Source organism: Hemitrygon akajei, chromosome 8, assembly GCF_048418815.1.
Source record: "Hemitrygon akajei chromosome 8, sHemAka1.3, whole genome shotgun sequence".
Taxonomy (NCBI): domain Eukaryota; kingdom Metazoa; phylum Chordata; class Chondrichthyes; order Myliobatiformes; family Dasyatidae; genus Hemitrygon; species Hemitrygon akajei.
Genome location: NC_133131.1, coordinates 161,733,141 through 161,746,697, shown reverse-complemented (window position 1 = coordinate 161,746,697; position 13,557 = coordinate 161,733,141). Strand labels below are relative to the sequence as shown.

General features: G+C 40.7%; 1 protein-coding gene across 7 annotated transcripts in view; it reads left to right on the top strand.

Annotated features, from left to right (window-relative positions):
* galnt11 (UDP-N-acetyl-alpha-D-galactosamine:polypeptide N-acetylgalactosaminyltransferase 11 (GalNAc-T11)) overlaps nt 1-1,580 on the top strand; it is a 123,809-nt gene extending 122,229 nt beyond the window's left edge. For all 7 annotated transcript variants that reach the window (XM_073054938.1, XM_073054936.1, XM_073054940.1 and 4 more), the window contains one exon: nt 965-1,580. In XM_073054938.1, coding sequence (XP_072911039.1) covers nt 965-1,096 — 132 coding nt within the window. In that variant the 3' untranslated portion in view covers nt 1,097-1,580. The remainder of the gene's footprint in view (nt 1-964) is intronic.
* Nucleotides 1,581-13,557: the final 11,977 nt, after the last annotated feature.

The following is a 13,557-nucleotide window of genomic DNA, read 5'->3' as shown; positions in this document are numbered from 1 at the left end:
CCACTGTAGGTGGATGGAGCAGAGGTGTTCAATGAAACTGTCCCCCGATTTATGATGGGTCTCACCAATGTAGAGGAGGCCGCACTGGGAGCACTGGATACAATAGATGGCCCCAGCACGTTCCCAGGTGAAGTGTTGCCTCACATGGAAGGACTGTTGGGGACCCGGGATGGAGGTGAGGGAGAAGGTGAATGCGGCACTTCTGCCATTTGCAGAGATAAATACCAGAAGGGAAAATTAGTGGGGAGGGTCAAATGGACAAGAGAATTATGGAGGGAGTAATCCCTGTGGAGAGTGGGGGTCAGCTGGGTAAGATAAAGTTATGTTTGGTGGTAGGATCCCTTTGGAGACGGTGGAAGTTGTGGAGAATAAGGTGTAAGAGGCTCATGGTGTGGTACGCAAGGACAAAGGGAACATAAAATGGGAATACATGGTAAACATGTCCCCACAGAAATGAAGGGAGTACTGAGGTACAGTGGAAATCCTTTTGCATTCCCATGCATACAGAGCATTTCATTTCTCCAGAACCATCTGCCGAACATGTCACCAGCATTATAAAAAAAATTTGCAGCTGCTGCACAGATCAAACAATGTGGCAGGGAAGTTTATCTGCCACCACAGACTGCAAGCGTCACAAGTTCAGCAGCACTCAAGCCTTGTCAAATCATGATTGATGCTTACCTGAGGTTTCATTATTCTGTTGTGTCCAGTACCCCACTTGAACAAATAATGCAGGTCATGGTGTAGGAAGTTCATCACATCTCAGGTCTAAGTAGCCATTACCTTCAGACAATCCCTTAGTTACAGTAAGTAGAAGCAGCCCTTTGAGCACCTGTTCTTGCAATCCTTCCTTTGGTAAGGACAATCAATATCACTAAGAGTATAGTGAGCAAGTTTCATTATTCTCTATATTGACATCATGTGGGAGTGAAATTAATCCAGGAAAATGCTTTAAAATTTACAGATAAATAACCGCATATACCAAGTCTCAGCTGGGCAGTGCCTTCAGGTGGTAAACCCTGGCAGCATTAAAGGATACATCGCCATGGCAATCTGTGATGGCTCTGCTGCTCAGCAATGGCAAATGGAGAGCTGACGGAGAAGTGGGCTTTCAGAAGTGGTTTATGAAGACGACTGAATCACTGTTGAGAAATATCTCTCAGGAGCAAGAAAAGCTAGAAATTCATGTTGCAACACAAAGTCAGGAAATCCCTGACAGGATCTTCATCTCAAATGTTTCACTTTGTTGATTATATTGATTTAAAATAATAGTTTTACCACAAAATATTTTTCTATTTTTGCCTCAGATTCTATGGACATCATGAGATGACTAAGTTTGAAATGGTTTTAAAATACTGTATCAAGTTTTTAATTATTATTTATAAACATCAGTCATATGATTGTTCTAAAATTGACAGGGTTGCATCAGTTTTTAACAAATGTCACAAACAATTTACAATATATAATGTGAATTACATTTCCATAGAGCCATTTAATTAAGATTTTATCATGTATTATGTATGACACGTGTATAAATTGTAATTATATTATACATTATTAAAATGAACTCTTTCATCTATTATTACATGGTGAATCCAATAATATTCTAAACCTTGTGGTAGTTAAAAGGTTAAAGTGTTTAGTATGGATGGTTCTGATACAGACATCCAGATTAAAATCATAATCACCAACCTACCCTCTATTCAAAGCTTTCTGGCCTATTTGAAATGATAACTTGAAAGAACCAAAGGAATACTGTTGTATGAAATGGCTGGAGACATTTTCATTTAATTGTTATTAAATGTACTATTGAAAGTATACGATATTACTAATTTGACAAGGGGGATTGAAGGAGCTGCATCAAATTGATTCAAATTAAACCAAATTCAGACTTACTTTCCCTCTCCCAGCTGATCTGAGGAGGTCAAGTTCTGCATTGCCATCCAGAATGTAACATTAATTTACTATTGAAACCTTAGCGTCACAAATGCTTTCTCCATGAATGCTGCACCTCACCTCTAACAAACTGCAGGAATGAAACTACTCTATGGGAAACTGTTCAATCTACAGTATCTGCATTCCAGAACCAAGGTCACTTCAGTCTCTAATCTGTAGTTGCATCAACAGACATTGAGAAGTCAAGTTCCGATTCATTGTGGACTTGTTGATAGAGAATGGACTTTAAACTCAACATTCAGAAGGCAAAGGTCCTTGACTCTCAAGCTCTTTGTTAGTACAACACAAACTTACGATTCAATGTTCACACGAAGACCCTTGAAAATATGAGCCACTTTCCAGATCTCAGGAGCCTCCTCTCAGCAAAGGCAGAATTTTCATTACTGCCAGCAGAGCCTTGGGCTGATTCAAAAGAATATTTTAAGATCAAGATTTCCAAACAGGCACAAAGGTTCACAATACGCTGCATAATAGCAATCCCTGCTTTCCTACATGCTTATGACCTTGATTCCCCCTTCCAATCACCTGCCAGGGCAGAAATTTTCAGCTACACCACCCTCTGCATACCTTAGTTAGTGCTTTGGTGTCATCTTGTTCATGATTCTATCATTGGTGAAACATCCCAACATAAAACCATAAGATATAGCTGCAGAATTAGGCCATTTGGCCCATCGAGTCTGCTCTGCCTTTTTCCTCTCAGCCCTAATCTACTGCCTACTTCCCTGTAATGGTTCATTTCTGACTAATTAAGAACCTCTGTCTTAAATATACCCAAAAGACTTGGCCTCCACTGCTGCCTGTGACAACAAATTCCACAGATTCACCACTCTTTAGCTAAACAAATTCCTCATCTCCATTCGAAATGGATGCACCTCTATTCTGAGGCTGTGCCTTCCAGTCTTACACTCCCCCACCAAAGGAAACATTCTGCCACATCAACTCTATCGAGGCCCTTCAACATTCGATAGGTTTCAGTTAGATCTCCTTCATTCTTCAGAATTCCATGAGTACGGGCCCAAAGCCACCTATTGGTACTCACATGATAACACCTTCATTCCTGAATCATTCTCATGAACCTCCACTGAAACCTCTCCAATGTCCAGCACATCCTTTCTTAGGTAAGTGGCTTAAAAGTGCTCACAATACTCCAAGTGAGCCTTACCAGTGCCTTATAAAGCCCCAACATTACAACCTTGCTTTTATATTCTAGTCCTCTCAAAGTGAATACTAACATGGCATTTGCCTTCCGCACCACCAACTCAACCTACAAATTAACCTTCAGAGAATTGTGCACAAGGTCTCCCAAGACCCTTTGCGCCTCAGATTTTTGAATATTCTCTCCATTTAGAAAAAAGAATGCTTTTACTTCTTCTCCCAAAGTGTATGACCATACATTTCCCGTTGCTGTATTCCACCTTCCACTTCTTTGCCCGTTCTCCTCATCTGTCCAAGTCCTTCTGCAGTCTCCCTGCTTCCTCAACACTCCCTGTCATCCAAATCACTGACATATAGTGTTAAAAGAAGTGGTCCCAACACAGACACTAGTGGAACATCACTGGTCACCAGCAGCCAACTAGAAAAGGTTCCCTTTATTCCCAATCTTTGCCTCCTGCCAAACAGCCAATGCTACTATCTATCCTGTAACACCATGGGCTCTTAACTTGTTATGCAGCCTCACGTGCAGCATTTTGTCAAAGGCTTTACGAAAATCCACGTACACAACATTCACTGATTCTCTTTTGTCTATCCCGCTTGTTAATTCCAACAGATTTGTCAGGCAAGATTTTCTCTTAAGGAAACCATGTTTTCTATGGCCTATTTTAATATGTGCTTCCAAATACTACAAAACTACATCCTTAACAATCGACTCCAACATCCTCCCAACGACAGAGGTCAGACTAACAGGCCTATAATTTCCTTTCTTCTACCTCTCTCCCATCTAGAAGAGTGGAGTGACTTTCCAATTCTCCAGCCCCCGGAACTATTCCAGAAGCTAGTCATTCTTGAAAGATTATTTACTAATATCATTGCATTCTAAGGTTTAGTTAAATTCAGCTTTTCTGAATCGTTAGCTATTTCCTCTTCAATTTTAAATTCTGTCTTTCTCATTTTTTTGTACAAAGAAGTCACATTGGCTCAGAGGGATTGATTCAGAAGTAGTACACATAACTGAACAATAATTTGGCTTTGATGGAAACTTGGCATATTGGTAATAGCTGTATGCCATTATTGAAGCCTCCTCAGCCATACTCCGTTCTGAATGCAATCCATTATTACCATACCCTATCCTGATCAGCCTTGTCACTCCTCCGGCACCTGCACTGCTCTTGCACATCTCATTTTCATTCCCACACTCCCTTTTGTCTTTGAAACTTTATGGTTTAACTGAGCCCACCTCCCAGAGTTTATCATCAAGACTGTTCTGCTCTTCCAGTTCTGATCAGCTTCTCTCCCTTTAGAATTATGAACTTCTTTTCCCTTAACTACTCCCTTGAACCGTGCAACTTTAGAATTGTATCTTCAGAGGGTACACTCCCCACACTCTCACATCACTGTACCAACCAAACCCAATCTCATTGCATCAGTTTTGAAGAAAGCACTCAAGACTCAAGCAGCAACACCATCAAGCTCTTATTTCAGTCTTTAGCCCTCAACCTGGAAGAACTTTGTACTTTTGCATTTATTACTACTTAGTTTTATTTTTGGCTTTGTCACATACCAATCCTCATAGGGGGATCAGAAGTGGAGAGAGTGAGCAGCTTCAAGTTCCTGGGTGTCAAGATCTCTGAGGATCTAACCTGGTCCCAACATATTGATGTAGTTATAAAGAAGGCAAGACAGCAGCTATACTTTATTAGGAGTTTGAAGAGATTTGGCATGCCAACAAATAAACTCAAGAAACTTCCATAGATGTACCATGGAGAGCATTCTGACAGGCTGCATCACTGTCTGGGATGGAGGGGCTACTGCATGGGACTGAAAGAAGCTGCAGAAGGTTGTAAATCTAGTCAGCTCCATCTTGGGTACTAGCCTACGAAGTACCCAGGACATCTTTAGTGAGTGGTGTCTCAGAAAGGCAGTGTCCATTATTAAGGACCCCCAGCACCCAGGGCATGCCCTTTTCTCACTGTTACCATCAAGTAGGAGGTACAGAAGCTTGAAGGCACACACTCAGCGATTCAGGAACAGCTTCTTCCCTTCTGCCATCCGATTCCTAAATGAACATTGAATCTTTAGACACTACCTCACATTTTTTAAAATATAGAGTATTTCTGTTTTTGCACTTTTTTGTAATCTATTCAATAAATATATACAATTGATTTACTTGTTTATTTATTACTATTTTTATTTTTTTTCTCTCTTTCTGCTAGATTGTGTATTGCATTGAACTGCTGCTGCTAAATTAACATATTACGTGTCACATGCCGGTGATAATAAACCTGATTCTGATTATGATTCTGGGCGTTACAGTAGACTAGTGTTAACGTGACACTACTACAACTCATGGTATTGGAGTTTGGAGCTCAATTCTGACATCATCTGTAAGGAGTCTGTACATCCTCCCTGTGGAATGTGTGGGTTTTCTGCAGGTTCTCCAGATTCCTTACACAGTCTAAAGGGTTAAATCAGGGATTGCTGGGGGGGCATGGCTTGAAGGGCCAGAATGGTCTATATGCTGTATCTCTAAATAAAAAAATAATAAATAAATGATGGTCTTGTCCATACATTTAATTCCTTAAGTTCAAAGTGCTCAAACAATACCTTGTCACTATTATCATGACTATCATTTCAGCTGCCTCTGCAGTATTATTCTGCTGCTCAACATTCTGAATCCCTCATCTACTCTTTTTGTCACATAAGCACAACTAGTCATATGTTATCTTGGAAATCCTTCCTAATAATTGTGCTGATACAAAAAAACACCATTCTAGCAGCCTATCCTCATGAATCCTGTTCACCCTTCATTAATGACCTACTGTAGTTGCAGTATGAACATTGCATTCAAATTTTCATCCTATGTTCAAAGGGTTTTAATTCTCCAGCTTCTGTCTCTTAAGCATTTTTAAATGCCTTCAAAAGGGTCACTAACCTACTTTCTCTCTCTTCTTAAGACCCACTGAAAGTTTCATTAAAATCAAAACACTTCGTAGTCCACCTTCATATCTCCTTTGGTTTGATTCTAGCAAATTTGTTGATCATCGCCAAAGTAGTCATCAATGAGATCTTATTGGCACATCCATTATACTGACTATCCCTAACTCATGAGTTACAATTCGGGCAGGATCCAGGTTGCACATTTTGAAACTTGCTAATTCCTTAGTTTCCCCCTCCTCAGTGTCAGATCTGCCATGGGCAAGTTTCCTGCATTCAGGACTGACCTGACACAAGTCATTCATGCTACCAAGCAGGAATTCATTCTGTTTTCTCTCACATCCACACAACTGAGGTAACCTGCTACACTTACTTGACCAGATACTGAGTAAAAGAGGCCTTTTCATAGATATATAAAAAGAAATGTTTCCTATCTGAGATGCTGAGGACTGCACAACGGACAAGACTAGTTTCTCTTTCTGGGGCATTCTGTTCTCAGTTCTGTTATACTGTTTTTCATATTTACCAAATAAAAGTAATCAGGCAACCTTGACTCCAGGCATTTGCCAATTGTGATCGAGGATTTGCACTTGGGGTCACAGCAGAGTTAACATCAATTTCAGTGTGGACCAACAGTTTCTTTCCACTGATCCCCATGTAGATTGGCCACGAGGAAGGGGAAGCTAAATCTTAAAACTGCATGGTCTTGTGGAGTACTGGACCACCCTTCAAGGCAACCCACATCAAAGAAAGAGTTTCTGAAAGCATCTTTATCAAAATAACTTAGTCTCATTCAATTCTGCACTTGCACAAAGCTCTTGGAAAGAAATGAACCTCCAAGCTAATTTAAATTACCATCCTGGCACTTGACTTATTTATATATTTAAGTACATCTTGTGTACAAACAGATACTTAAAAGTATTCAAACATATGCTAACAAATTTGAAGTGTATATGTTGTTGCCAAATAGATCACAGATTTCACACATTATCTATCATGCATTTCATTAAAAGGTTTTTTTTACATTCAACTTTGGTTGAACTCCTAATGACTGACAAAATTCTAGGTTTGATGTAGCAGGTTGGTAGATTGCCAAATTAATGAACTGTTAGGCTTTTGCAGTTTAATTTCCAAGAATTTGCCCTCTTGGGATAGAAAAGTGCTCAAAGACCTGATTGCTTCCACAAATCAATAGTAAGATGGTGGCTTGCAAATTACTCAGAAGTTCAAAGTAGTTCAGAGAGCACATATCTGGTAGTATCGTGAGCTACCTGCAAAATGTTGCATACATTACTGATGCCATCTTTTCAAAACATCTGCACAGAATAGCCTTAACCTTGAAATGGGATCCCCTTGCCACTGTTGTTCCATAGACAATGAGAGAGATGGGAGGTCATGAAAAATTATCAGGAAGATAACAGATGGTTTAATTTGGACATTGGTGTGTGAGTGATTTACCCATGTCCAAACCCGCAGGTGCTCTGAGCCCCCTTCTGTGCACAACCCCTGCAATCCTGCTTTCAGAAGACCAAATTGATTCCCAGGCCTTTTCACAAAATCAGTTTGTCCGTACATAAGTATTACCCTTTGCCCTGGTGTTCAAAATGATTGCCCTTTGCTGCAACATAGCATCTTCTTCGCCATTACAAGCATCCTGCTTACTTTACTACAGGAGGGGCCAAGTCTTTTCTCAGTGTTCTTAAACAGCAGACCACAAATATGTAGCTTTGATATGTGATGGGTGAAAGTTACAAATAAAAGCATGTATATTACAAAGTTGTACTTTCATCACACCCATTTCCCTCCTCAGGCTTCATCTCGCGTTTCTGTTGCTGCCACTGCAGCCAATCATTTGTCTCCTTTACTAATGGCAACTTAATCTCGTAAGAAACTGAAAGTCAAATAAAATTTACAAATTAAACTACTTTAACTTTCTAAAGTAATCGGTTTGCCATGAGGCAAATGACTCACCTCCTCTTTATCGCATTTGGCTTGGTTCTCTCAATCTTGCACAGCCATGACTGACACTGCTGAACGAAGATGTGGGTGACTGGCCTTTCCCGAGTTACAGTGAAGTAATGGTACTGAGGACTTGAACCACTGTAAGCCAAATGATGAAGGCACTTGCCCCGTGCAGCTTGTAAGGGTTCTAGTCATTTGAGTGAACAAAAGTGAAGGCAGCTAAGAATGAAATATACATGTAATTTTAAGGAAAATGCTGTAATTTGCATAGGAATTCTGAACCAAGAACAAAATATGAGGCAGGTTTAGCATGTTAAGAAGTTCATGAGTGAATACACTTAAATCCAGGATTTTTACCATCTATTTTGTAAATTTAATACTTCCAATTTTTCATGTGTTATCTACCGTCTCCTATTTTCTTGACAAATTGGACAGAAAATTTAAACAGAACTGAACTGCTTGTAAAAATTTACTTGCAATAATTACCAAGAGAAAAGCTACTGTCTTTTAAAAATACAACTTCAAGAATCCCAAGGTTAGATTTTTTTTTGCAGTGGCAATTCAAGATTGCACTTTAGTAAGAAGTAGTTCTATTATTACAGACAATATCAACTATCATAAACACAATCACTCAACAATCCTTTTGAACCCCCTGATCATGAGGCATCACCTCATGTTAGAAGATTGTTATGCTAAAGGATTGGGAAGCTTTTAAAATCCAACAGAAGGCAATTAAAAAGCCATAAGGTGAGAAAAGATGAAATAGACAAAACTGCAAAAGAGAATACTGAAAGATTATTCAAATATATAGAGTAAAAGAGAGATGAGGGGATATTAGACTGCTTGAAAATGACACTGGAGAGGTAGCAATGGGGGACAAAAATGGCATACTAACTTAACAATTACTTTACATCAGTTCTCACTGCAGAAGACATCAGCAGTATGTCAGAAATTCAAGAGTGTTGGGAGTAGAAGTGAGGGCAGTTGCTATTACTAAGGAGGAGCTTGGGAAGCTGAAAGGTCTGAAGGTAGATCAGCCATCTGGATCAGATGGAATACATCCCAGTGTTCTGAAAGAGATTGCGGAAGCATTAATAATGATCTTTTAAGAATCACTAAATTCTGGAATAGTTCCAGAGGAGTGGAAAATTACAAATGTCACTTCACTCTTCAAGAAGGGAGAGAGGCCAGTTAGCCTGACTTCAGTGGTTGGGAAGATGCAGACAGACAGACAGACAGACATACTTTATTGATCCCGAGGGAAATTGGGTTTCGTTACAGCCGCACCAACCAAGAATAGTGTAGAAATATAGCAATATAAAACCATAAATAATTAAATAATAATAAGTAAATTATTCCAAGTGGAAATAAGTCCAGGACCAGCCTATTGGCTCAGGGTGTCTGACACTCCGAGGGAGGAGTTGTAAAGTTTGATGGCCACAGGCAGGAATATCTTCCTATGACGCTCAGTGTTACATCTCGGTGGAATGAGTCTCTGGCTGAATGTACTCCTATGCCTAACCAGTACATTATGGAGTGGATGGGAGTCCATTATCATAGATGACGTCTCAGGGTACTTGGAGGCACATGATAAAATAAGCCAAAGTCAGCATGGCTTCATGTGTGGTAGGTCGTGATATCCAATATAGAGTTTTTGAGAAAGTTGACAAAGGCAAGGCACTGGCTGTTGTCCACATGGATTTCAGCAAGGCATTTGATAAGGTCCTGCATGGGAGGTTGGCCAAGAAGGTTCAGTTGCTTGACATTCAAGATAAGATAGTAAATGGATTAGACATTGCCTTTGTAGGAGAACCCAGAGAGTGGTTGTCTCTCCGATTGGAGGCCTGTTCCACTGTACCTAGTAGAATGCTTCAGGGATTGTTACTGTTTGTTTTCTATGCCAACGATTTGAATGATAATGTGGTTAACCGGATCAGCAAATTTGCTGATGACACCAAGATTAGGGGTATAGTAGACAGTGAGGAAGACCATTATGGCTTGCAGAGGGATCTGCATCAGCTGAAAAAAAGCAGATGGAATTGAATGCAGGTGTTGCACTTTGGTAAGACCTATCAGAGTAGGTCTTAAACAGTGAATGGTAGGGCACTGAGGAGTGTGGTGGAACAAAGGGGATCTGGGACTAGAGGTCCATAATTCATTGAAAGTGACATCACAGGTAGATAGGGCCAGAAAGAAAGCTTCTGGCACATTGGCCTTCGTAAATCAAAGCATTGAGTACAGAAAATGGTATGATACATTTAAGTAGTATAAGACATTGGTGAGGCCTAATTTGGAGTATTTCGGTTGCTGTTTCGGTTACCTACAGGAAAGATGTAAATAAGATTGAAAGAATACAGAGAAAATTTACAAGAATGTTGCCAGGTCTGGAGGGCCTGAGTTATATGAAAGATTGTATAGGTTAGGACTTAAATCTTCGGAACGTAAAAGATTGAGAGGAGATTTGATGGAGGTACACAAAAATTCTGAGGGGTATAGATAGGGTAAATGCAAACAGGCCTTTCCACTGATGTTGGGTGGGACTAGAACTAGAGGTGAAAGGTGAAATGTTTAAAGGGAATATGAGGGGAAACTTCTTCACTCAGAGGGTGGTAAGAGTGTGGAACGAGCTGTCAGCACAAGTGGTGCATGTGAGCTCAATTTCAACATGACAGAAATTTGGATAGATACATGGATGGTAGGGGTATAAAGGGCTGTAATCGTGGTGCAGGTCAATGGCAGTGGGCTGTATAAATGGTTTGGCATGGACTAGGTGAACCAAAGAGCCTGTTTCTATGCTGCTTTTCTGATTCTATTTCTGTTGCAATTCTCTGAGGAAATAACAGGCAGAATAGACAAAGGGGAGTCAGTGGATGTTGTTTACTTGGATTTTCAGAAGGGCTTTGACCAGGTGACACACGAGGCTCCTTTACAAGATAAGAGCCCGTGATATTACAGGAAAGATACTAGCATGGATAGAAGATTGGTTGACTAGCAGGAGGCAAAGAGAGGGAATAAAGGGGACCTCTTCTGGTTAGCTGCCAGTAACAGGTAAACACAAGGAAATCTGCAGATGCTGGAAATTCAAGCAACACACAAAATGCCGGTGGAACGCAGCAGGCCAGGCAGCATCTACAGGGAGAAGCGCTGTCAACGTTTCGCCTGGCCTGCTGCGTTCCACCAGCATTTGGTGTGTGTTGCCAGTGACAGGTGGTGTGTTGGGATCACTTTTTCCCACATTATATGTCAATGATTTGGATGATGGAATTGATGGCTTTGCGGCCAAGTTTGCAGACAATACAAAGAAAGGAAGGACAGGTAGTGTTAGGAAGCAAGGCGGCTGCAGAAGGACTTCGTCAGATTGGGAAAATGGGCAAGAAGTGTCAGATAGAATATAAGGTAGTGTACAGTACTGCACTCTGGTAGAAGAAATAAAGTGTGGACTCTTGTAAATTGGGAGGAAATTCAAAATTCAGAGGTGCAAAGGGACTTCAGAGTTGTCGTGCAGGATTCCCTAAAGGTTAATTTTTAGGTTGAGTCACTGGTAAGAAAAGCAAATGCATTTTTAGAAGAGTAGAATATTAAAGGATGTAATGCTGAGGCTCTATAAGCCATTGGTCAGACCACAATTGGAATACTGTAAGCAGCTTTGGGCCACTTATCTAAAAGATGTGCTGACATTGGAGAAAGTCCAGAGGAGGTTAATGAGAATGATTCCAGGAATGAAAGGGTTAACACATGAGGAGTGTTTAATGGCTCTGGGCTTGTACTTGATGGAGTTTAGAAGAATGAGGGAGGATCTGGTTGAAATCTTTTGTATATTAAAGTCATAGAAAAGAACAGCACAGAAACAGGCCCTTTGGCCCATATAGTCTGCACCAAACCATTTAAACTGCTTACACCCATCATCTTGCTCCTGGGCCATACCCCTACTATTCAGGTACCTATCCAAACTTTTCCTAAACATTGAAGTCGAACTCACATGCACCACTTGCACTGGCAGCTCATTCTGCACACTTACAGTCCTCTTGAGTGAAGAAGGTTCCCTTCATGTTCCCTTAAACATTTCACCTTTGACCCTAAACCCATGACCTCTAGTTATAGTCCCAACCAACCTCACTGGAAAATGCCTGCCTTCATTTACACTATTACCCTATTGATACTCTTCATCATTTTGTATACCGCTATCAACCTCTTCCTCATTCTCCTACGTTCCAAGGAATAATGTCCTAACCTCTTCAATCTTTCCTTATAACTCAGTCTCTGGTCCAAGAAGCAATACAGTGGCCCCAGTAAAAACTGCAGCTGGAAGCAAGCTATGCACTGACAGGAAAGACATCACTGAGCGATGGAGGGAACACTTCTGTAACCTTCTAAATCGACAAGGTGCAGCTGACCACAATGCATGTGAAAGGCTCAAAACTAGACCAGTACGAGAAGAGCTATGTGGGATCATCACTATGACAGAACTTAATAAGGCTTTAAAAGATACCAGAAGTGGTAAAGCACCCAGACAAGACAGCATTCCATCAGATGTACTGAAGCCGCACCCGTGGCTGACAAGGGAAATTAGGCATAGTATCAAGTCCAAAGAAGAAACATATAAATTAGCAAAAAAAAGTGGCACACCTGAGGACTGGGAGAAATTCAGAGACCAGCAGAGGAGGACAAAGGGCTTAATTAGGAAAGGGAAAAAAGATTATGAGAGAAAGCTGGCAGGGAACATAAAAGCTGACTGTAAAAGCTTTTATAGATACATGAAAAGAAAAGGATTGGTCAAGACAAATGTAGGGCCTTTACAGTCAGAAACAGGCGAATTGATCATAGGGAACAAAGGCACGGCAGACCAATTGAATAACTACTTTGGTTCTGTCTTCACTAAGGAGGACATAAATAATCTTCTGGAAATTGTAAGGGACCGAGGGTCTAGTGAGATGGAGGAACTGAGGGAAATACATGTTAGAAGGGAAGTGGTGTTAGGTAAATTGAAGGGATTAAAGGCAGATAAACCCCCAGGGCCAGATGGTCTGCATCCCAGAGTGCTTAAGGAAGTAGCCCAAGAAATAGTGGATGCATTAGTGATAATTTTTCAAAACTCCTTAGATTCTGGATTAGTTCCTGAGGATTGGAGGGTGGCTAATGTAACCCCACTTTTTAAAAAAGGAGGGAGAGAGAAACCGGGGAATTATAGACCGGTTAGTCTGACATCGGTGGTGGGGAAAATGCTAGAGTCGGTTATCAAAGATGTGATAACAGCACATTTGGGAAGAGGTGAAATCATCAAAGTCAGCATGGATTTGTGAAAGGAAAATCATGTCCGACGAATCTTATAGAATTTTTTGAAGATGTAACTAGTAGAGTGGATAGGGGAGAGCCAGTGGATGTGGTATATTTAGATTTTCAAAAGGCTTTTGACAAGGTCCCACACAGGAGACTAGTGTGCAAACTTAAAGCACACAGTATTGGGGGTATGGTATTGATGTGGATAGAGAATTGGTTGGCAGACAGGAAACAAAGAGTGGGAGTAAACGGGACCTTTTCAGAATGGCA